General features: G+C 42.5%; 1 protein-coding gene across 1 annotated transcript in view; it reads right to left on the bottom strand.

The window, feature by feature from the left end:
- The window catches only part of OTOGL (otogelin like), a 1,792,821-nt gene that overhangs the window by 453,597 nt on the left and 1,313,439 nt on the right, over positions 1-25,785 (bottom strand). Inside the window, exons 33-36 of the mRNA XM_069629328.1 lie at positions 22,071-22,349; positions 17,348-17,465; positions 15,809-15,888; positions 3,024-5,737 (exon numbers count right to left, since the gene is read on the bottom strand). Of these exons, the coding sequence (XP_069485429.1) occupies positions 3,024-5,737; positions 15,809-15,888; positions 17,348-17,465; positions 22,071-22,349 (3,191 nt within the window). The remainder of the gene's footprint in view (positions 1-3,023; positions 5,738-15,808; positions 15,889-17,347; positions 17,466-22,070; positions 22,350-25,785) is intronic.

Consider the following 25,785-nt stretch of genomic DNA (forward strand, 5'->3'; position numbering starts at 1 on the left):
CCAGAGTTAGAGGGATACGTATCCTTGAGAAAATACGTACACATAGCCGGTCTGTTTCCACAAAGGCAAGGTTGTGAACAAATTTACCAAAGTAATTCATTCTGAGGCCAAGAAGAGCAGGACAAACCACGTGAAGATGTTTTAAGGTTTCAATTGCTTCAGAGTCACAAAGAGTATAGCTTGCACCAAGACATTTAATTCTTTGTATGATATGATATCATTATTTTTAACGCGCTTAATACTCAGAGAATTCTAAGCGTGGACCCGGGGATCGAACCTGTGTTCCTCTGCGTCATCTTGCTTCCAAGGTGAGCATGTTGCCCCTGAGCTATCCTGCCGAGCCAAAATGTAGTATGATATGTGTATGCAGTCTAGGTCCTAGGGCTATTTATTTACACGAGGTGGGGTCACTAGTATTTCTTTGCTGCACTCCATTTCTTGAAATGTCTGATTACACTTTTCAATCCATCCTCCATAAATGTCACCATTGTGGCCCCTGCAGCACTTTTGCAGGTCTGCGTACAGTGAGTTCCTTGGGGGATAATAATTTGGTATATATAACAAGCAGACTCCACTTAGTTTATTTAATTTTTTTTTTATTGTGTTTTAGCTTACAACAGTAATGCTTTTTACAAAACAATGATATAAAAGAAGCAACAAAAAATCATTGAGTCTTGCAATTCAAAGAAAAGAAAACATTTCCAGACTATATTCATAATTTGATTCCTCTGGATCTCCAGCTGTGAATACTCTAGCTTACTCATTACTGACCAAAACTGAATCATTTTTAGCAACTAAAATACATTACATGGCTTCCCCATCATGCTTTAACACAAGGCGACAATGATGTTGCAGCCAATTTGTGTAATTTTGCTTGAAATACATAATTTTCTTTATTTTGGTGGCTGATGAGTGATGGCATCTCTGAGCGTTCCTCGTGAAGTCTCAGAAGTTCCCTTTCTTGTGAATGGATGGCCTCGTCGTACACGTGGGGGTGGTGGAATTTAAATCCACCCCCTTTTAAGGGTAGTCTACTTAAATGTTCTTAAAGTAATACACTAGAAAACGTGGGCGAAATTAGTGTTCTCGCATTTGTCTCGGTATCTCCCAATGAGTTGTGTAGTAATGTGTTAAATGTATGAGCTGGGTGACTTGAGGGTGACTGCCTTATAAGTGATGCAGGAAGACTTCAAGGTGATCTGTGCTTGCAGTAGGAGCCAGTGAAAGTCAATGAGGGCCGGGCTGATGTGGTTGTATCTGTGTAGACACTTGATGAGGCATGCAGCTGTATGTAGGACACTTCTCAGAGGCACAAGGGAGGACTATGGGAGGCCTTCGAGGAGGGCAGTGCCCCCATCCGGTGGGATAAGACCAGTGCTTGAACAGTGGATCTAAAGCTGTTTGTAGGGAGGAAGGGCTTGACTTTCCGCAGGAGGGAGAGCTGATACCAACCTGTGAGTTTTCTTAGCTGTGTGTCTTGATGGAGAGGTGTTTGCTGATGTGAAACCCGAGGGACTTGGCGCAGGGTGCGTGTGAAGCACACAGGGTTCATGGTTGATAGCCAGTTCTGTACGTCTGGGTGTTCGGTGTTGTTGGTGAGGAGTAGGAATTCGGTCTTGCAGGGGTTGAGTTTCAAGTATGCACTGAGCATCCAAGACTGGATCAGCGAGAGGCAAGTTTTGAGCCTGTGGATGTCCTTGACACAATATGCCTTCTCATTATACCAGACACTGTGGCACACACAAACAGCTCCATGACCTTGTTGATAAATGTATGGCATCACAACTATCTCTCCCATCCCAAATCATGGTACAGCTCTAGCATGTTTCCCCATTTATCTCTCTGGGAACCCAGGTGCCCATGAATGACGTGATCGGGACACAACTCTTATGTCTGAAATTTGCTTATTTATTGATCCCTAGAGTACAACAGCTGCAGTTCAAATAGGATGACAGCTGTTTGGGTGAGGGCAGAACCCCATGCCCTGCTCACATTAATTTAACCTTCAAAAGGTGCATCCCTACCCTTCCTTCCTGGACCCAATATTCCTTTACCAGCTCCTCCATGCTCTGCGGAGAGACTCAAATAATTGTAATCAAAACAGCACAGATGCCTGTGACCTTGACATCATAACTTCTCTCTGGGGGAAAGAAAGGGGAACTTATCTCAGGAATAACTGGACAGAGCCACAGTGCCACATTGGGCCTGTTTCTCATACTTTCAAAACACATCCTGACACCTGCCCTAATATCCAATATGGCAGAACTCCTGCTACCTTAGCCCTCGGACCTCGCTTTTACTGCAACATTTCCCTGATTGCATCTCATATGCCTACCTCTGGCAGCTACCTAATCGCACATCCCGTAAAGCAGAACACTGTACACTACTGCTAAATGCAAGATACATCATCCTATCTTTAACCTCTGCAACCCCAAGGTGAATACATTGTTGCTCTTCCTGAAATTGCTACATGGTGTTTCCGATATGTGTCTAAGCTATATACAAATGGACACATGCACATTCTGCCATGCCCAATGAGACCTGCTAACTCTAAGACGCCTGCTAACATATTTTTCGCAGTCTAAATTTCTTCGCCTGACTAGGACATTGCACATGCATCCCAACACAAACAAAAGAATTCTACAAATAATCATGTCATAAATTGTATCAAGTTTTGTTTTCATGCATCGTCATTGTCAATATTCAGAATATATGACTACATTTTGAGATTCAGTGGATTAACAAACTCAGATCTAAAAGACACGCGCAGTGGACACCTGTATGGTTAGGTTAGCTTGATGTATACTTCAAAATACTGGCTTCTGCTTGTATACATTAATATAATAAACTACATGCACAACTTCTACTTGTTTGATAGAGTTTAGCCATGTTTTAATGAGCCAGGACCTCCTTCCCTCGATAAAGATTGATTCCCAGGCAAACCTCCAAAAAACTTAAGTTTTGGAATGGCCCGCATAAATAAATAATACATTTATAGAGAGGAACAGCGAAGTTTAACTTACCATGCATTCTGATGTTCCACTTGGCACCAGTGAATGTATCATCGTTCCAAATGAGGTATGTTCAGGAACAGCTGTAATGTTCTCCACTGATTCCGAATCTGTGAATGAGGTTTGCACTCCAAAGGTCTGCACAGCAGAAGTCGTCATTGCATAACTAGAATGAGATGAATCTGTAATAGTGGTGTTCACTGATTCTGCAACATGTTCTGTTTCTGTAAAATTATACAGCGATACTAATGTAGGTGGCACAACTGTTATGTTTGTGATTTGCGAGGTATGTGCAGGGCCTGTTGTGATTGTATCTGTCAAAGGAGCTGTAAGATTTGAAGTTGTAGGTAATGCTGATAATATTTCAGTAACAACATCCTTTGTCTCTTTTGTCACACGTGAAGCAGGTAAATGGGTGGTTGTAAATAACGACAATTTGGAATCGTAGAGCATTGTATGAGAAGTTTGAGTAGGTTCTACAGATGAAGTGTAAAGTTGAAAATGGCTAACATTAGATAACAGGGTTCTTTCAGTAGCAGAAGGGGTAAAAGTGGTGAGAGATGATGTTGATGTTTCCATAGAAACACTGATAGGAGAACTTGTATCAGTCTTTTCAGCAGTAGCTGCCAAAAAGGATGTAGCGTTAAGAGGAACGCCAGTGCTTAATGTTCCGGATTCTATTATGGATTGGGTAACGTCTGTTTCAATGCCATGTTTTGTTAAGGGACTTCCTGTTGATACTGTAGTTCCTAAAACCTGAATGGCTGGTGAGGAAGTAATAAAAGTCGCTGATGAGGTAGTAGATTGACTTTCAAGGACATCCTCAGATGTTCCTGAAGTTATAAGTGGTGTGACGCCAAGTGCTGTTGTAAAACCTGCTAGTGTAACTTTAGAAAGTTCAGTGACTAAAAGAGAAGTTGTGATTTTAGGGATTGCTGGAGAGGAATCACTAAGAACAGACATTGGACTACTTGAAGAAACTTGTGTGTGTTCAATCGAGGTGGGTTCCTGAACAAGAGTTCCATTTGATGTCAAAACAGAAGTTATTTGCATTGCAGAAGTCAGTGAGGATTCTGTTGTCTGGGATGGTCTGGCAGGTGGTGAAGAGTCTGATGATGTGAAAGATTGGGTTGCAAGTATTACAGGTGATCTAGTAATACCAGAAGTGTCTGTTGTGTGTTTCGAAATATATGTAGATGTTTCAGGAATAGCTGGAAGAATCACGGTTGCTATCAATGTGGATGGACTTACAGCTGACATGGTAGTCCTCAATGTAACTACAGTGCTTCCAGGAACGTGAAATGAGGTGTTCTGCACTGCATGTGTACTCTCGGGTAAGCTTTCACTTGTGAAAGGTGGTTCCGATGGTTGAGAAACGGCTTGAGAAGACACAGGAATAGTTGAGTGTCCAATGTAGTCACTTTTCGAGGAACCAGTGGCTTCTCCAGTTGCTTTGGGTTTTTGAGATGTCAGTGGAGGAGGCATTAATGTAGACATAGGTGTGGTAGGAGAAGGAATGGATGATGATGTCATTCCCACTGTTAAGGGAGGTATTTTGGTGGTGACTGGAGATATCACAGCAGATGAAGTTGTTCGTGTAATTGATGGACCTGCAGAGATTCGAATAGTGCCACCACTTTCCGTTGGACCGCGCAGTGTTTGTAGCGAATGCATAGGTGTGTCCAAAGTTGAAGTGCCACTAACAGAACTCGTAATTGCCGACTTATGGGAGGAGGATTCAGTTGTCACCAAGGATGAGGTTGCAAAAAACAGAGATTGGATAGATTCAGAACTAATACTTGTCGAAGTAGCCTCTAGCGTGTATGAAGCAGATGAAGTTAGCATGTCAGTCAAGCTTGAAGATACTGTGGATGGGGTCGCAGTTGATTTTTTTGTATGTACTTTTGTTGTGGGCACAGGCGGAACAATCACTGTTGGTTTTAAAGGTAGAACTGTAAATTCCATTATGGGTGTCAGGGTTTTTTTTAAGAGCGATGTAGATGAAGAGGATACCATTGGGAATTCTGATGTAGAGAATGATGCTATGGATGACTGAGAAAAATCAATTGCAGATGAACTTTTGGTTCCTAGAATTTCTGCAGCTGTTACTGATGTGACCATATCTTTTTCGGATGTAACAGTAGGCAAGGATGTAAACAAAGTTGTTGCTTGACTTGAATATGGAGCTGTCCGTAAAGATGAGAACATTGGCACGGTAGAATGGCTTGAGTCAGCGCTTGTGCTTAGGGAGGTAAGCATAGATGCTTGAAGGATTGCTTCAGTTGTCGCTGGTGGAGACATTATAGATAATAATGGGCTTGTACTGAATGCCACTGTTCCTGAAGAAGGTGTTGATGTTGTTATGGAAGAGACCGTTGTTTGTAGTGCAGCTGGCAGTTCAGTTTTAGGAGTTACTTTAGAAGTCGATGGGTGATAGGTCTGCAATGTTGTTGTCTCTGGTGACTCCAATGAATCAATAACAGTTAGGATTGCTTGTGATGTAGTATTTACCACCCTCAGTGTTGTAGATTTAGCTGTCGTAATTTTTGCAATAAGTGCTGTGGGAGTTGGCAACAATTCTTTAAGCTCATCAGTCGCAATTGCTGAAAAGGTTGATTCTGCACTCGTCAATGTTGAATGAGGTCTCACCATGGGTGAAGTTGAAAGCGTGGGCTTTGTTTTTGGAGACTTCGTCACAGCTATTTCCGTTGACCTCAATGGAATGCCTGAAATGAGATTTTTGTACATTGATAAGTACTATAGCAGAAGAGCAAAGTTCACAAATCGGTGAGTGATTAAACCAAATATGTAGTACTAGCTGTAGTTGGAGTATCATAAGCAGCTATTAAAAACAGAAAAAGCACATTATTTGTACTAATATTGTCAACAGGTTTTTTTAAATGTGCAATACTCATTTCTAATGATTACTTAAAGTATATATTTTAGTCATCCTGAACGTTACACTTTCTTTAGTAATCAAAGCCTAGATGGAAGATGATCATCCTAGGATGAACAGTTTGGTACACTCCCACAGTACCATTTTATATACCACTTTGGGAAATAGCATGGTCACCCTGCTTTGCATAAAATTACAGCACGGTTTGGAAAAATAAGAATGATCACAGATCGTTTAATCACTGACTAATGTCACCTGTCTTGAAAATCATCTGGAAACGATCACTTACCAAAATGTCAACCGCATATACTTAGACCTTTCCTAACAAAAAATGCAATCCCCAAATCCCGTTTCTAATAATTAAAAGAAAATGCCTCAGCCAAAACGTGGAAGGAAGTGAGGCATTAAAAGGGAGATGAGACCCACCCTTTATCTCCCATTACCGCTCCAACCCGCCCCCCACCCCACTCCAATACATGTGCCCTTAAACCCACAACTCGACCCTAAATACTAACTCCTCGCATTACCCTGCAGATATGTTAGTTAATGCGATTACCATTCGTATGTGTATACATGTCTTCGGCCACTAGAGGACAGTGAAGCTCCATGAAAAGGGCTGCCATCTCCACTAGGAATCTTACCAAGACCACTTGCCGTGGCATTTCACCGAGTTTTAATGGCTAATGGTTACTGTTATATTTCTATTGTTGCCTTACCCTCCCCTTGCCTTACCCTCTCCCCAAATATGTGGTCCGTAAAACTCGGCATCGAAAAGCAAAGCTTCTTTTACAATATTTAAGGCAACGTGTATGTGCTGATTGGTGATTGACAAGATTTAGGGTTGAGTTCGCTAGCAATGGAGAGGGAGATAGTGAAAGAAGAGATAATGAGCAGACGAAAAAAGTAAAACCGTAGGCTTTTCGACATTGAAGTGGGCGAACAAAGGATTGAAAAACAACACTTTTTCCCCCTTTGTTTCATCACAAAAAACGGTAACAGATATAGTTGATAGATATTTGCCAAATATGTCCATGATAAGGGAAGAACGTCATGCGTCATGGACATGCTAGCTCAGTGGCTTCAGCGCTCGCTGCTGCGAAATGTGTGTGATGTGCAGGTTGCAGGTTGGAATCCCGGCTAGGTCGTCTCAGCCTTTCATCCTTCCCAGGTCGATAAAGTGACTAGCAGTTTCGATTGGGTAATACTAATTAATAATTGTATAGAAAACGATCTAAGCAAAGCACTTTGGAAAATTAGCAGATACTGGGCCTCATTACGACCTCGGCGGTAGCCAAGCCGCTATTGGCGGTATGGCTGCCGCGAAAATAGCGTCCGGGTCCGGGTTCCCAGAATGAGGAATTACCGGGCCATTCCGAGTTCGGAGGGCCTGGTAATTCCTCCCTCCAAGAACCCGGACCTTCCCCATTCCCATTTCAGCCCCCATAGGGCTGAATGGGAATGGGAGAGGGAGCAAATAACGGGCCGATTACGAGTGGCCCGTTGTTTGCTCCCTCTTCTCCTCACGGGACCCGGTAAGCACGCCTGGTTTTACCAGGCGTGCTTACTGTGTGCCGCGAGGGGACCTCGTAATAAAAACTAACAAGAACATCATAAATGTCTTTTAAGTCCTGAAATAGCATGAAACTTCATTTCCCAGGAAGCCTGTGGAAAGTTCAACATGAGGTCACCAACATGTGACCTGGATCCTCCAATGAGTAACCAAGTCCCCACATAAACAGTCTTGAATATGATGCCACTTCCTCTTTCTTTGCTGCTCACAGCAAGAGATAAGTGCATCATATTCTATATCTGTTCTATTATCTGTTTGTTTGTATTGATTGTTTATAAGTGTTATTTCACATTTAATGCTTTGTATTTTATTCCCATCGTTTTGTCAGATGCACTACGTGTCCTCCGCTTGCGTGACAAGATCACTCCGATGCCAGCTGCTTCCTGCTGGCGTCGGAGAGTACTGCGTGTATTATCATCTTCCTTTTTTCGGCTTTAACAAACCGTATATATTGAAAACACGAGGGTCCGCCTTCACGGACCCTCCCATGTGTTTTCCGCTCGCTTCCCCGAAGCGGCTCGTATTGCAGAGCCCGGGGAAGCAACAGCTTCAAGCTCCGTGTGACCGCGGTTCCGCCCGCGGTCACCAGAGGGAGCACCTGCTGTAGCAGGTCCTTTCTTCAGCTTTCTGGCGCTCGCAAGCGCATTTCCGTTGTATTTTATAACAGATTTTGCGATCGCGAGTGCCAGAAGCTGATTTTGCCGGCATTTGTTTGACTTCCTTGCATATAAAAAATATTTTAAAAAAAAGAAGAAAAGGGAGAGACAGCTGAACGCTGACATTGCCCCCATAACACTAACTGTGGGCTTAAGAGAAGGTGGTCTGTGCCCACAATATATATATATATATATATATTTATAATTGAATATTTGAAAAAAAGAAAAAGGGAGAATAGAAAGGTGCAAATTACGATATGGCAGCCCAGTACTCCCCTCATGAGGACCAGGATTGGTCTGAGTATGAGGAAGATACTTTTGACATAGATGAAGTGGCAATGGCAAACAGCCTGGAAAAGGTGTTGGGTTCCACAGTGGAGACCAGCATCAAGAAAGCTGTGTCAGAAATGCTCCTGCCTATTCAGCAGCGCCTGCACCACATGGAGGATCACCTACAAGAGAACTCCCTACCAAGAAAAAAGACTCAAAAGAGAAAGCACCTTTCAGATGGGGGATGTATTCCAGCTCGCTTGAGTAAAGACTCTACGACCCCCCCGAGCCAGCCAGAACCAGCCACTACTGCCCTTTCAGACGCCTTCTCCAGGCTGAAAAAGGCCTTTTTGAATAGGAAGGAAAACCCTTCCGCAGATGAACCTTTTACCCAGAGGAAGAAAACAGGGGTACCAGACCCTCAAGCACAGAGGGATATCAACAGGGCTTTGACCAAGAGGGATATGACTTCAACAATCAATCTCCCGTCTCCTCCGACAAAGACACACATACAATAGAGTCACGACCCTCAACCTCAGGGATTGCGGCAGCCCCCCTCCCTAAGAAGCCAGCCATGGAACATTCCCCCTCGAAGGGGATGTTTACTCCAGAAGATTTAGTGCATCCCAGATCTACTGACTGGGAACCATCTTCAAGGACAAAAGAGTACATTAAGGACAGGCTACGCAAGCCCTTGGACAAAGAGGTCCGAGCGAAACACAAAGCAGAATGCCCACACCCGGGGATCCCAGACAAGGTAGCCCTGACGCCGGAGTTAGACTCCAAAATGATTACTTTCTTAGGAAAGAATGCCAAAGATCCACGAAAGGGCATAGATCGTGCCTGGAGGTCCTGTCAAGACAGGGTACTGGACGTCACTGGTCTACTGGCAAAGATGATGGATCTGGCTGAAGCAGCCATAACCACAGGTGAACCTATCGACCCGGTAATACTCACGGGCTGGGCTCAAAGAGCCATTTGTTTGTTGGGGAACGCCAGCTGTGCCATATCAGCTGAGCGCCGCAAGGGTATCCTTTACAAAATTGACGCCAAGCTAAGTGAGTTAGCAGACACTGAATCCAGGGCCGGCAAACTCACTACACTGCTCTGCCTCGTCTCTGCAGGAGAGTTTCTGATGTCAGAGCCCTCGATCTAGCGGGCAGAACCTTCTCCCCCGATGGCATAGTGTTCCACATACATACATACATAGGAGGACGAAGTGCAACTCAAGAGTGATTTCTTATCCTGCTTCCAAGTAGGGATCTGACTGGATGACACCATGAAAATGGCAGACTGGGCAAGTGAATCTGTGTTTAAGCAATTCTACCTGCAACCGGTAGAACAGCCGGCATCCATTGTGGTAAGTAAGCTTTAAACAAGCATAATGTGAGCCTCCGGTCTTGACATAGAATAAAGATTTTCCATAATGACTTACTAGAAAGTTTTAATTCTATTAAAGACACGGAGGCAAGCATTATCCCACCCGGCGAGAAAATGAAATATATCACGCTTGATGATTATATGTACCATGCAAGATTGTTACATGATTTTGAATGCAGGATTGCACCTCAAAATAACACAAAGTATTTCTTTCCCACCCCTCTAAGGGAACTAGGGTTGTAATATACATGAACTAACTACCATTCTCTATTTCTCTCTTGACAGCGCCAACAGACAAATCCGCCTAATCCATGGCACATTCTCTTTTCTACTATGAGACGGCTTTGGTTCCAATTCTTCCATCGGAAAAGTTCGCAGCTTCGAAAGAGTAAGTGGCATCATATTCAAGACTGTTTATGTGGGGACTTGGTTACTCATTGGAAGATCCAGGTCACATGTTGGTGACCTCATGTTGAACTTTCCACAGGCTTCCTGGGAAATGAAGTTTTATGCTATTTCAGGACTTAAAAGACATTTATGATGTTCTTGTTAGTTTTTATTGTTATATATATTTTTTGTGCACCTTTTTTCTTCATACTTATGACCTATGACACTCAGGTGCACTAAGAAAAAATATCTTGCTGCTGAGCTTTCTTTAAATATTTAAATAAAGAAAGAGAAGCATAATGCTTGCCTCCGTGTCTTTAATAGAATTAAGACTTTCTAGTAAGTCATTATGGAAAATCTTTATTATTATTTACATTCCATGACACTTTGGGCTGGAATAGCCACTATATCTAAGCTACAGCCTCGCATGTGCCGGTGCTGCCATCATATGTCAAGTGCCACCTCAACTGCCAAAGTAATAGTTTCTAATGTGGCTTTCACCCCAAGCTTTTTTTCTTACCCTCCTCAGGCGTTGGCAGCATCTGCATGCTAGCAGAGAACTTTCATTTGGTTTGCACTAGAGCATGAAGTGACAAGCGGGCCTAGGGCTGTCCTCTTTGCCCAATGCTGGGCTCCATATTGCTCCTTGGCACAGAAGGAGCAAATGCTCCTTCCACTCCGGGGAAAAAGTAGGCATCATAGGCCATCTGCCTTCCTCCCTCCCAGCAGCCTTAGCTAAATTACCAGCAGGTAAAGAAGACCCTTAACTCTCCTCAGCCTTCCTTCCGTCTATCGTATTTTATTTGTTTGTGGCAAGCCTTTAGTCCACAGCAGTGGGCCCCACCATATTTCCCCCTGCCACCAGGAGTTACAAGTCCAAAAGGGCAGTAACCTAATGTCCTGGTCAGAGAGTTAGTGTCCCTCTGGCCAGGTACTGTCCAAGTCCAGCCATCTTATGGCCCTTCAAGGATCCATACATATGCCAAAGGGTGTATTTGTTTGCATTTCCCCCTCACAAGTGTTTAAATTAAGGAATAAACCAGATAAGTACTTACTGAAAACCAAAGGTCATATTTACACAAACACAGTAAAACTGTGGAAACTGTAACCTCATGGAACATAACAGCTTTAAACCCTTGGTTAGAAATAGTAATAATCTGATAGTTCAGGTCCTGCCATCATATGTCAAGTACAGCCTCAAATGCCTTAGCCATGCCAGAAAATATGTCTTAAGGCCTCATTGCATACTATAGTCGCCATACGTAAGGTACATCCATACATCCGCCATCATATGACGAGCACTGCATAAACACCACAGTAATGTTAGGTTATGTGAGATATTGTCACATAGCATTATATAGTCACCATATGTAAGGTACATACCCATATCAGCCATCATATGACACGTACAGTCTTAAATGACACAGTAATGGCATCTTATGTCAGTTAATTTTTTTCTAAATTATTTTTTTTTTATTTATTGTGACATTTTGTTTTACATTTGAAAACTTTTATCACATTCCTTTTGCTATAAACCCCATCTCTCCTACAAAACCACAAAAACACTGTTATTTACTACATCCCCATTCACATGGTAACTTCGTCATTGACAATTCACTTCACGCTGGTTTCAAACTTCTGTAGAGTCTTTTCTAGGAAGTTTATCCCTTGACATGTGAATTTGTGGTTATGTCCCTGAAAAAATAGTCCCAACATTCCTTGGTGCTTTTCCCACCTTCTGTGGCCAGATATGTCTTTAACAAGTATTGTCTCGCATTATCTTCAGCGCTACATTCTTTGCTGGGGAATTATCGACCAATATAGCCTGTCTTCATTCTGTGGATAAGATTCTTGAGACGGTGGTGATGCGACAATAGGTGGACTTTATAGAAAATAATCAGCATCTGGACCTACTTCGGTCTAGCTTCCGCCCCAGATACAGTACAGAAACCACTATGGTTCTGATTGGGATGACCTTCTGTACTATTCTGATCTGGGTCATCTGTCTCTCCTCGTTATGGGAGATCTATCCACACATTCAACAGTGTGGATCATTCTATTCCCCTGTCATGACTCTCAGACAAAGATGGGGACTCTATCACCTCTCTAGAATGGTTCCAGAGTTTTCTCTCTGTAAGATCAAAGGCTGTAAAGATTGGTAATTTTACATCGGCCTTCTCCCTGGTTACATGCAAGGTGCCTCAGGGCTCTCCTGTTCCATCTCTTTTGTTCTGGTTACATGCAAGGTGCCTCAGGGCTCTCCTGTTCCATCTCGTTTGTTCAATATCTATGTCTTCCCTCTAATGAAGATTGTCTGCAACTTCAACATTCAGTTCCCTTCTTATGAGGATGATACTCAACTGTTTCTTATGGTCTCCGGCCATCAGGAGACCTTCAAAATACTTCAACAAAGTCTTAAGTAGATCAATGTATGGCTGAAAAACAATCATCTCCAATTAAATCCCTCTAAAATTGAGATTATGCTTTTGGGACCTAAATGCTTACTAAAGGATCCCTTGAGACACCCAGTGCCACCCTCGCTGTTCGGCCTCCTGACAACTTTCTTAAATAAGTTCAGAAACATTGGAACTATTTGAGACTTTGAATTGAGGTGAACCGAACAAGGTAATGAAGTTGTGAGATCTTAATTTTCTGCCTTTGGATGCTGTGGTGCATGCTTTCATGTCTCCCACATTTCCACATTCCGACCATGCCAGTAGTTGGCGCATTGGTAAACTCATACTTAGACCATGTCAATGCTCTGTATGCGGGAATACCAAACCTTTTGTTGCATGCTTCACCTTCAAACTATTCAAAATGTAGCCATCGGTCTAATCTTCAAACTCCCCAGGCTCTCTTCTATCTCTGCTGCCAGATAATCCTTGTATTGGCTGTCTATATGCCAACGCATCAGATACTTTGTTTAGTCTACAAAATTAGTACCTAGCACAGGTTATTTTAAGTGAAACAAACGCACTGATTGGTACATTTGCAAGCCTTACCGCACAGTAAGCCTGCTGACGTCCCTGAGCGTCCCTTATACCGGTCTTCGTTGTTCTTTTTTTTTTCTTTCAGGCCACCATGAAAAGGGAGAAGGGACCACACGTAGTTCCTTCTCCCCTTCCATGGTGGGCATGTTCTTTGTTTACTATGGCCACCGCGGAAAGAGAAAACGGACTAGGTTTTATGTCCGTGGTGGCCCTTTTTTGATACTTTTAAAACTTTTTTTTCCTGCTGTGAAATGCAACACGTCACGCAGCCAGGAAAAAAAAACATTATTACCCCGGTCTTACAGGCCGGGGTAGTAATGGCAATATGCCCCTCCACTGCATGCCATTACCACATAGGCAATGCCCCCAGGGCCTTCGTTAAGGCTCTGGTTATGTTCGGTCCTGTAACTATGGGCCCCGGGGGCATTACATTATGCGGTAATGGCCCGAAATCTCGGGGCATATTGCCAAAATATTAATGGTCTGGTACTGCAGTCTTATCTAGGAAGGTCAACCTTACCAACCAGTGTGTATGCTTCGGTCAGCAGATTTACACCTGCCGGATATCCCTCATCTTGTTGTGTCACTAGAGGAGATCGATGAATTTCGGTGATGGGTCCCTCCCTGAACTCACTGGTAAATGTTTACAAAGATCTGAAAACAAATCTATTTTCTCCTATCTTCCATCTGAGCATATATCCCGTGAACACTGCCACTGTCACCAAATACCAGCTACCCACTCTATGTGGACTAGGGAATTCTGGACTGCATCACTGGGCCCTCTAACTACTCCGGTTTCTCAAGTGAAGAAACTGGGAGTGAAGATCACCTCATCTTTATCAATGTAATCAGAGATTAGTGCGAGATGCAGTTCCGCCCACCTTAAACTTGTGCTCTTATATTCCAAAGAACCTGAGAAGCCTAGTTGTTTCTGCTACCATGTTGGGAACTCTGGACTATTCCATCGCTTTGTTACATTCGCAACCAAAGTACTTGATACAATGTTTGAAAGTGTTGCAAAACTCGGCAGCCCATGGGCCTTTCTAAATTTGCCCGCACATCACAGGTGCGACAGAACCTTCATTGGTTACCAGTGGAGGCCAGAGTTAAGTTCAAGTCACTTTGTCTGGTTCACCTGGCCTTTTATGGCTCAGGAGGCTTGTATCTTTGTGAGAAATGTGCTAAATATGTTACCTTTGCTCGGCTAACATTCTGCTTCTCTATATGCCGCGGGTTTCAAGAAGTACCGTCGGTGGTCAGGCTTTCTCGGTAGCAGCCTCAGTCCTCTGTAACTCCCTTCCACTCTCTTTGCAGGTAATCTCTGATCATTTGGCTTTCAGGAACAAGCTAAAGACGTTTCTTTTTTGTCTAGAAAGCTAGGAAGAGTATGCCTTTCATTCACTATGATCAACCTTCTGCAGACCTTGGGATTCTTCAAAGCCAAGATACCTTTGGGCCATAGCTGTTCTCAATAAATTCTTTTAACATAACATAACCAATCACTGAATCACCAGGATCATTGGACAAGGCACTCTCACCACTTGAGGGGCCCTGCAGACCTAAATCATAAAGGTCATCTACCTGCATCTCCAAGGTAGGGAAGAGAGGGAGGCCATCCTTGGCAAGCAGGCAAGTACAGTATCAACTATCTGAAAAACATCAAGAGTGAGGGGTGGTGAAATACCAATTCCAAGGGGATGTAAGTCTTACCACCTGAATTCTAATGGCACATGTTCCAGAAGTTACCATTTGTTGATCCTGAAGCCAAGGTCCAGGAAGGACCACTTGTGAAACCTGAACATCATGGTCCAAGAGTGAAACCTACTCTCTAAAGTACAAAAGTAACCATTTGGGAAACCTACACCTGAAGGTCCAGAATGGACCACAAAAGATTCAAAACAGAACCAGTCCAAAATGGATAATAAGAAAAGCCTAAATCCACAGGTCCAGAGGAAGAACATTTGTGAATCCTGCAATTCAGGTGTGGAAAGGACCTCTACAAGATAACCAGTCCCATATCATGGTCAAGGTAAGAGAGCAGAGACACTTGGAACATACCCCAGTACCAGAAGGGAGACGACAGAGCAGCCTGAAATATCCCAGTCTTGCAAGGGCCTGGTAGCAACCTTGAGCCACCACACAAGACCAGAAGAGGGCTGAATCCTGCCCTGCAGAGACTATTGTGTCACAGCTTCAAGAGGCTGGAAGAAGCCATTGTTCATCCCAAGAATCCCAAGGGGTAATACAAAGATTACGAGACTGAGTGAGGTCTTGGCTGACCTCGGTAAAAGCAGAGAGGCCAAGAAGCATCCCAAAAGAACATGGCACCAGTGATATTAAAATAGGGTAAGACATGTGAAGGCTAATTTGTGTACTTTTTGTTGGGCCAATGATTGAAGCATTTGGTTTGTAGAATAGGGTAACTGGAAGGCTAAGAACCTGTTAAGCTACTGCAGCAACATGTTTTTCTTATTAGAGAAGGATGTCTCAAAGACAGACCGAGACTGGTATATGAATAGGGATACCAATCAACACACATATTAAATGAAAGGGAATAGATAAAATCATAGCACCAAATGTAGAATGTACTGGAACGCGGACAGGCATCCATTTTTCTATACATTGAAAAATACACTAAAGATACTTACAATCTTCTGGATATACACATTTAAGTGTAGTCTCGTCGAGAATCATGTTTTTAGGGCAGTATGGCAAACATCCTTCAACACTATATGGAAAATAAACATTATTAATATTTCTAAATTGTCAAAAGCAGATATCATATTAGTAAGAGTACAGCAACGCTAATAATAAAAATAACCAACGCCATCACCATCATTATCAACTGCATTGCATTGGATAAATGAATGCCCTCCTTTACAGGTCTGGAAAAGGCAAGGTGCCAGGTTCTCAAAACTTTGTTGGTGCTTGTGAGGAGATGTACTATCAGATCTCCTCACTTGTGCTAAAAATGTAGAAGCCAAGTTCACAGAGGATATCTGAATGAACTCATCCTAGATGCGCTCATTCAGATGCCCTTTTCTCCCTTTGTGCAAATAAGGCGGCGTATATGGGCATTTTAAAGTGCATCCTATATTCACAAACAGGATGCGCTTTAAAATGGCCAGAAACCAGCGTCATCTTTCTGAAAAAGGAGCGGGGAGAGGCACAATTCATGACAGGGTCATTTCTCACCCTGCCATGATTTTCTTTTTGGAGTGTGACAGGCAGGAGTTAAACTGGTTGTCTCACTAGCATGTCGATACCCCAAATGGGGATGGAACTGTTTTTCTTTTAGTTATTTCACTATGACAGGCCGTTTAATGGGCCGTCTCGGGAAAATGCCCTCCCAGCGCTCCCAACACCAATGTATGCAAGGGGGCTGGACAGTGCATCTTTGCGCTATTGCCCAGCCCCTCCAGAAAAGCTCAAGTCAGAGCATTTCTGAAAAGAGCTCAAATGAAACCAACGCATCCTCTGCGCTTGTTTCATTCGATTTCTGGGGAGAATCGAGAATCTGGCACAAGGAATCTATCTTTGTGGTGAAACTAAACTCTCTGAGAATGACAGTATATAAACAGAGGGTCGACTCATACAGTTTATATTGCAGCGCAAGTGCATTTCAGATCCCCAAAGAGTAGTTTGTGTCTTATCTGCAAAGGCTCATATGAGATTGAATAGATAGGTATGCATATTTCAGGGTATGCACCAATGGGAACATTGCCGGCATACAGAAATACCAATGCCCCAGTAGGAATTAATGCAGAGCTATGCTGTGCCCCCAAGTGGCTATCAAAAGTTTGCATCTTGAGAAATATTTTAAGAGAGGAGAAATCTGTGGGGGGATGGTATCGTTTAGAATTACTTAATATTTGTGTGTTTCACCTCATGGGATTGTATTGCACTTGAGATATTAAAAGTCTATGCTGTACATATTATTTTCATGATGAGCTTAATTCAATTAATTATGTAGACTCAATGCCCAAATCAAGCTTATGAGTGCAGATTAACACATTTTCCCAAAGAATATCTAGAAAACAGGAAGTCAAATGTTGCTTTAGATTAATTCCTGAAGTTTAACACAATGCACGTTTTTTTACAGTTTATTTTGAGAAATGCATGGCAAACCATGTAACTAACTTGTATATGAATTAACAGTTTGCCCTATACAATCAGTTGAGACTTACGCTGGGAGAAATTTGCATGCGGTGGCTTCAGGATCACTGCATGTTTTAACACAGGGACTGGCACATGGTTCATATCTCCATTCACACATCCTGCGATACGGAACAGCTGCAGGGATCTCTAGATAAAATATCAATGTGTAAATAGGTATGGTAATGTAGTAGAGAAGAAGTAACTCACAATAAACACTGCCCCCACTATGGTAAAAGATCACACCTACACAATCCCTAAGACATATATTTTCAGCCAGTCAAATTTACATTGACACTGTAATATTTTACTCTTAGGGTAAAAATTCATCTTGCTGTATTTATTTTATTTTACTTTTTAATAATTCAGAATTCCTCAACGCATATAAGGGTTAGGGTTTTGTGAGGAATTGCCATCAGGCAAGGGTGCAAAGCACTGGCTTTTTAAATTTGTATTAAAAACTGAAATGATGTGAATAATTCCACTCCTGAAAGGATAATCTGGTCATCAGATTCCCCTTTCACAAGCTCCATGCCAAAACCATAGCATGTATATGTGTTCGGCTGCATCGGTATCCTGATTTCCAGCCCCTGCTCTACCAGTGGCACAGAGCAAGTTCAGATGGCACTGCTACCCATTTGACAGCTGCAGTGACAACCACATTTTTGCAGTGCAGGACCTGAATTTAAGCTATGCACTCCTGTACCAAAACTATGATGATCACAAATAGCCCAGGATGGTGGCTGAATAAACTCTCAAAATAAAGCTATGCCTTAGTTTAGGCATAGTGTCTGGCACTACTTATGATCATGGCCATCACATCCCAATTGATATGGCACATGTGGCAGAGCTGTGCTGTGGAAGGTGATGTGTATTCTGGTCAGCCGGGTGGAGACTGCCAAAGGGCATGACGAGAACCTGAAGCACTGGGGGTGTGCAGTCATAAAATCGAGAAAAAAAATGTCGAAAGTAAAAAGAAATCAAAAACATAATGCTTAAAAAAAAAAAATCGAATGATTTATTTTTGTATTTATATTTATTTTTTGGTTCTCGCATGTAAAAAAAAAGGTTAAAAAAAAAAATGGGGGTTGGGGCAACCCCCCATTTCGAATCAAAAACGTAATAAAAAGAAATGTGACTTTTTTTCTGACATTTTGTTTTCGATTTTTTGACTTTCGACTTTTTTGTTTTCGATTTTATGACTATAAACCAGCACTGGGCCTCTTCTTTGATCTCTTTTTGAGGGCAGGTAAAATCCTCCACCAGAGACAGTAACACAGCAGGCATCTGTCCTGGGCCCAGGTATCAAAGGAGCACACCCATTCAAAAGGAGTAGCCTCCAACTGCATATCTAAAGGCCTTTGTTCTTAGTGAGAAGGGGGCGGGATTAGAGTAGGCAGGAGTGATATAGGCAATGGAATGAGACTTCCACCATTTTGTTTCTCTCTGTCCCTCTTTCCCTTTCCTGTCCCCTTTACTTTCTCTGGAGTAAAGCACTTTGGGTGTGACATCAGAAGGGGCAGAGCCCACTACATTCAAGAGCAGGTATTCAACCACTAAGGCAGGCAAGCTTTAGTCCAATCACCTGGGGATACCCCTTCCTCTGATTCTCTCAGGTCCTCTTGGGTCCGTTCAGGCTGCAGATTCACCCAGAAGAACTTGCTGGACTCTCCAAAGCCCTCAGCCTTGGGTGAAGAAGGAGCCATCTGAGGCAGAAGGAAGATCTGTTCCTTACCCACTCCCAGGGCACCTTAGGAGTGAGCTCTGCTGTGGACAGGACCTACCACTGTGCACCGGAATCTCCTATAGCAGGAAGAGCAGACCCTGAATGGAACCATCCTGTCCTCAAGTCCCCCTGAGTGGACCTCAGAGCAACCGGAGGCCAGACCAGCTGAAGCTCCCTGTTCTACTACACTAAACTGGTCTCTATGTGTTCACTGCATCATGAAAGAGAGGGAAGTCAATGGCGTTGGTTTTTGAGCTCCTCCAGCACTTCAAATGTGCTTGCACGTCACACCATCTCAACACTGCTTTATGCCCTAGTTAAGCCCATCATCTGCTAGACTCGAAGCAACTGCTCGACGCCAGGCCCAGACCGAATCAACGGAGAGTCACAAACAAACTCTAATCAGGGTTTACAACCACAGTATATCCAGCTAGTTCTTGAATGATCGCCTTATTGTCCTGCAAATTGACGTGCCAAAGATCACCACTTCAACGATCGTCGCCCACCAACCCGAACCGCTGGGGCATCACTCATCGATCACTCCGAGTGACTAAAACCTTGCTTGGCCTGGCCTAACTGCGAAGCATTCCCGGGATCGTCCCAACCTGCATCTTTGAAAGCCACCATTCTGCTGCATTGAACTTACGCAGACTGTTTGCAATAATGGCGCGGATAGATCCGGAAGTGCAGGCTGTGGCGATTTCCCTGGACGCTGAGAAGGCATTCGACTCGGTGTCCTGGGTTTATCTCCATGAAGTGCTTGGTAAATTTGCAAAACACTGGTATGACCTTGAAGATCGCTCACCCCATATATGGCTCGAGAAGTTTGCTGCACATCCCATAGACCTCCGCTCTATTATATTTTATCCCCAATACAAAGACTCCTGTCCTTATGACCCAGTGGAAACCACAGTACGCGCATGGACAGCATTGTATAAAAAACTGAAAATAGAAACCCCATATGACCCTGATGTCCCTTTGTGGAAATACCCCGGTATACCGCCCACACTGGACAAAACAATACAAAGACACTGGGGCCCGAACAAAGAAATTCAAATGCGGGACATGTTCCCGAACGGGAAATTTGTAACGCAGGAGGAATTTAGTGAGGCAATAGAACGGGGACCACTTAAAATGCTTGAATATCATAGGATGAAATCGGCATTTAGCGCACGCTGGCCACTTTTTCCATTCCAGACGAACCACCATCACACCCGTGTCTGCAGGCTACCACATCAGGTACGGGATTAGGAGTCTCCAAATTATATTCATTAATACAAACACACACTCCTACTATGAATCATATCAGAGCTAAATGGGAGGAAGACCTAAATTTGAACATCCCGGATGAAAAATGGACCAAATACTGTATGCTTACAAAATCGGTATCAATGAACGCAGGTCTTCGACTGGTTCAGTTCAAGATCCTAAATAGGCTACATTATACCCCCGCTAAAATGGCTAAATTCTCGGCGGCCCACTCGGGGGAATGCCCTAAATGTAAAACAAGTCAGGCAGGATCATACCACATGTACTGGGAATGCCCCCTAATTGTTGTATTCTGGAAAGAGGTAGTGGAAATACTGGAAGAGATCACTCAGATTCCAGCAACCATGTCTCTGCAAAAATACTTATTCGGAGACATAGGCAAACAAGCTGAAAAAACCAGTAGCCAAAAGATGCATATTGAAATGCTGGACAAACACTTTTCCACCCAAAATTGAACAATTTCTTCGTGATTTAACCTATGGTAATGAATGTGAGGAACAATACACATTGACTGTGACACCGAGTTGCCGCCCAAAGGACATATGGGCCCCGTTCAGGATGTACCTGTGCGAAATGGCATCAGATGAGGAGACCCCTACGTGATTGAAATGTAATTGATGAAATATGTATCTGATAACATGTGTATTATATGTACTGGTGTATGCAATGCGCAATGAGTTGAATCTGTATTGACCTTCAATAAAAAAGAGTTTTAAAAAAAAACTTGGTTAAGATTGATATAACTATTATGCTCAAGCATTATTATTAATATTGACTGTTTATACAGTATTAGGGTGTGCAGGCGCCAGGGGCTTCTAACTAGTAGTAGTTTCTACGTGTCGCAACTAATGTACCCCCATGCACCCATATATGTCATAACTGTAGATAAAGTCTATACACTGTTTGAAAGATTTGGTGTGCACTTGGTTAATACATTGTTCACTTTAAACAGCCAAGATCTAGAACTCTACTATTTTAATCAGCAACTTTAAAGACTCCCTCATACTCTGGAAAAGCTTTAAAACATATGTATTCTCCGCACATAACGATTTAATCGACCAATCTATTACCCAAGGATTTACCGATATCATGGTTCAAGTAAATTAGCAGCACTCCAGTAATACAGGCAGCCTTGCATGAACTCTAACGAAAGTGAATGTGCATATTAAAGGCTAAGTATGAACCTTCTAGCTCACAGCAACACATTCAAAGCACTGCAATCGAAGCAGCTATCTTCCCATTATGCTCGACACTCACAATTGCCACATAAAACACTATTCTGCCACAAATCTCATACCCATGCCCATCTGCCACACTCACCCCCTCACCCCGAGGTTCCTAGTATGCACCTATTTTCAGTTACACTAGCTTACCTTAGACAGAGGTACAAGAAAGTTGCACTATGATCTGAGAACTGTCCCTCGCACATGACCATCCCCTTAGAACCCACAATCATGGGCACGGTCACAACACTAGAACACGGCACCAATGGCAAAGGTTGGGTATGCAGCCCCAGTTAACATAAGGTGTAATATGATAGTGTGCGTGGGATGTCATGTTATGCCATCATATTGGTTATTTTGAGTTATAGCATGGTGTAATATGTAGGAATTATTATATGCCAGCAAGGTGCCAACCCACCAATGTGCCATGTTTCTGCCTTCATAATGTGCACATACCAGTTATGAACCCTGAGTAGCACACTTCCAATCAAGTAATGCAGCCACATCACCTAACAATAAACACAATAGCAAACATACCTTCAATACTGAAGCTGCTGGCATGCTTGAAGTCGTCTGAATCATCATATTTTGATACTTTAACCTCTGATGCCGCAATTACGACGAAAAACCCTTTCTTGTTGTGCAATTCAAATGCACTGTAGCCTGGAATCCAGAGGCCTTGATGGTGGAAAAAGGTGGCTCTTCGATGGAACGCTGAATGTGCCTCCCATTGTTCCAAGGACACCGTTTCGTTGTCGTGTACGTACAGGAAGTAATTTGGCCTTTCAGCAGACTCCAATGATACGAGGGAGAGAGCTGCACGAGAATTATGAAAGTCATTAATCAGGAAGCATGTTCTTGCTTGACAGTTTCTGGCATGGCAAATGCTATTGTTGAACTCAAAGGATGATCATGCAGACTAGTGCATAGTGAGGATTTCCCCACTTAATGTCACACATCAGAAATTCTGGTCAATGTTTGCAGTTTAAATAATAAGTCATGAAATGACAGGCGCATTAACGCTACCCATTTACTGCACAATATTCACGTAGTATATATGATGATTAAACGTTTACCATTGATTGTTTCTTTACGTATTTAGTGTGCTCTCATTAACCCTACTCAATGAGTGCCCATGTGCAAGCATTTCTAAGATGTTGGCTGGATTATGCTTGCCTTATGCCATTGTGCCATAGAACTATTTGCCCATCCATATCCATTGCTCATTGAACTGATTAACACTGAAGCCGGATGGCAGCATTTATTAACAAATTACTTATTTGGCATTAGTACACGGCGAGCAAAACATGGCGGCTATTTTTTTGTTTACTTTTTTTTCAAATTACTTCAATGGCCACCTTGGACAGAGAAAATGGACTACACCATGGAAAGTAACACGTAGTCCCTTCTCCCCTTCAATGGCGGCCATTTCCTTTGTTTACTATGGCCACCTACTATGGCCACCGCGGAAAGAGAAAACAGACTATGTTTTCTGTCCACGGTGGTCATTTTTTAAAACTTTTTTTTCCAGCTTTGAAACGCAACGCGCCTCGCAGCTGGCAAAAAAAAACCATTAGTATCCCGGTAGTTTTGGGACAGTATGATATCAGGGTACTATGGAAAAAAGCAATATTGTGTTCTAGAAATCCGCCTGTAAATATACATTTGTGATTGGCACTATTGGAGTGATCACTATGGTTGAGGTTTGGCCTTGCAGAGCCTGGAAAATGATAGTCTGTGATTTTTTTTTATCCTCCTCTTCCTGTTGAGATTTTTTCCTTTTATGAATTCTATTATCCTTATCTCCTCCACCTTATCCTTACTCTTATTTACCCCTGTTTTAATTTCTTTGCCCAAGGAGTTACTCTTAAATGTTTGATGATGGCTCTGAGTTTTTTTAATTGTTTAATGGACTGTTTTTATTTTGAATTTTCTGCGGATTGTATTACTTGTTTATGAGCTGTATTGTACTGAAGAGATATTGTAAAAGATTTTTTTTTAACCAAATACCATTAAAATATATATATTTTTTTAAAGTACCCGATCTAATGGCCCAGGGTACTAATGGTAATAAGCCCCTCACCGGCGGGCCATTACCGCATAAGGTAATGCCCCCGGGGCCTTCGTTAAGGCCCTCGCGTAACTATGGGTCCCGGTTACATTCTCTAGAGAACAGCACGTAATAACCTCCGAAACATCACCCACTCCCACTGACTGATCCCCGCTCTCTTCCCATACAATGTAATCACCGATTCTGTCTCTATCTGCAAACCCCCACTTACTGGCGTACCTCAGAATTGTTGTGCTTGCTCTCTTCTCTCCTTGTTTAACGCACCTTGTGAAACTAGTAGGACCGAAGTACACTGTTCAATATGTAAATGTGTGTGACTCCACTGTGGACAGACACCCTACTTTTACAGTATTAATATCACTGTTCTTGATTAAAAGCCAATGTGTGAGCACTAGGATTTTTGCCACCAGATGCCCTTGTGAAACATATTTAGGAAGGAGGAAGTTTTTCAATAGTTTAGAATTCAAAAAATAGTAACATGTGCATGGACTTTGCATACTATCTGTATGTATTTAGATGTATTTATTTATTTATATATAGTGCATACAGTCATATGGTAGCCTAGTGCTGGAAGACCTCAGGTGAGTGCATCATTCCTAACCTGGTAATACCAAATGCAAAAATAACACAACACAGTTATAAGGAATCATAAACACAAAAGAAGAGAATCAAAGGGAAAACACATTTGCCTGTCAAGTATTAGAAGCTTTATCAATGAAAATGTAAAACAATGTTAAACAAGGGATTCTGAATACAAGTATCTGTTTTTCCAAAGAAACTGCAGTGGTGGTGCCCCATTCAGGGACATGAGTTCTTATCAAGGACTTCGGATCTTTACAAAGGGTAATGGATGCATTAAATTTCTCCTTTAGCCAAGCCAGAACCTTATTATGAAGGGTCTCATGAGGTTCACGTGACACATGCTGAAGTAGATTGGCGATAACAATAGTGTTCTTGTTTTGAATGTAATTAGATAACTCAACATCTAATAACTTGCTCTTCTCCCCTCTATGTATAAAGATAGAGAAAGGAGATGCAGTCCCTTTGGTGGACTAGTGAGGGAGTTAATTTTGAATGGTGCTGAGACATGCAAACATTTTGATAAGAGACAAAGAACCTGATTCATGGAACATTTTCCTATGGGATTGCGCCATTATAAAATACTTCCATGAATCAGGCCGAAAGTGTTGAAATAATTTGAGTATCAATCATAATTTCAAAAAGCTTTACCTTTCAAGAGACATATTGAGAGGTAGAACATCATTAGTCAGTGATTGATGAAGCACCATTTTTAGGTTTTCATTTTCTACTTTCAGCATCTCTACCATTTCTACGAGGGCTTAATAAGGTGATGACGAGGAATTCGATGAATCCAGAACTATGGGAGTTTGAGCAGCCATTTACAAATTATTATTATTATTATTATTATTATTATTATTATTATTATTATTATTATTATTATTATTATTATTATAAGTATTGCTTATATAGCGCAATTTGCACATAGGCCTCAGTGCGCAGGTAGTGCAGAAGGAGAAGGAGTCAGTCAGTCATAGAGCAGATAGGGAGAACTCAAAAGTCTAGTCATTGGAATTAAATAGAAAGGTTTTTAGGGCTTTCTCAAACTGTGGCAGAGCTGGAACATTACGAAGATAACAGGGCAAGGAATTCCAGAGAGAAGGAGCATCAAAATCAAAAGCAGTACCTCCAAAATTCTTCAATTTACATTTAGGCTCGGAAAGTTTATTATGATTTTATTTTTTTTAAATTTCAAGTTTATTGCCATTTTTGCAAGAACAAAATAAAAGCACAGTACGGCCAAAGGCAAAAACATAAGCTCAACATTACAGGATCACTTTGGAAATGGCCTCCGGTATCACCCCCTGTGGATGTCTGCAGAACACGTTAACTCCGCCCTCTGACCCTGGGCTAACCCGAGATATTAAGGTCCATCTCGTCATCAACATATGAAGACCTGATTCTCCTCCAGTCTCCTTTACCAAGGACTGTCTTCCCCCTTGCACACCGGTTGATCCAATACCCATCCCCTTATTCTCCACCTCCTCCTCTATCCTCCTCCAGGCCCCCTTTTTCCAGATGTTTGGTCACCCCGGCATGTATCTAAAACGGAACTCAGCCCACTCAGTTTCGAGATTCCCCCCTCTCTCATGTATTGCAGCT

Source organism: Ambystoma mexicanum, chromosome 12 (assembly GCF_040938575.1).
Source record: "Ambystoma mexicanum isolate Mex_15411 chromosome 12, UKY_AmexF1_1, whole genome shotgun sequence".
Taxonomy (NCBI): domain Eukaryota; kingdom Metazoa; phylum Chordata; class Amphibia; order Caudata; family Ambystomatidae; genus Ambystoma; species Ambystoma mexicanum.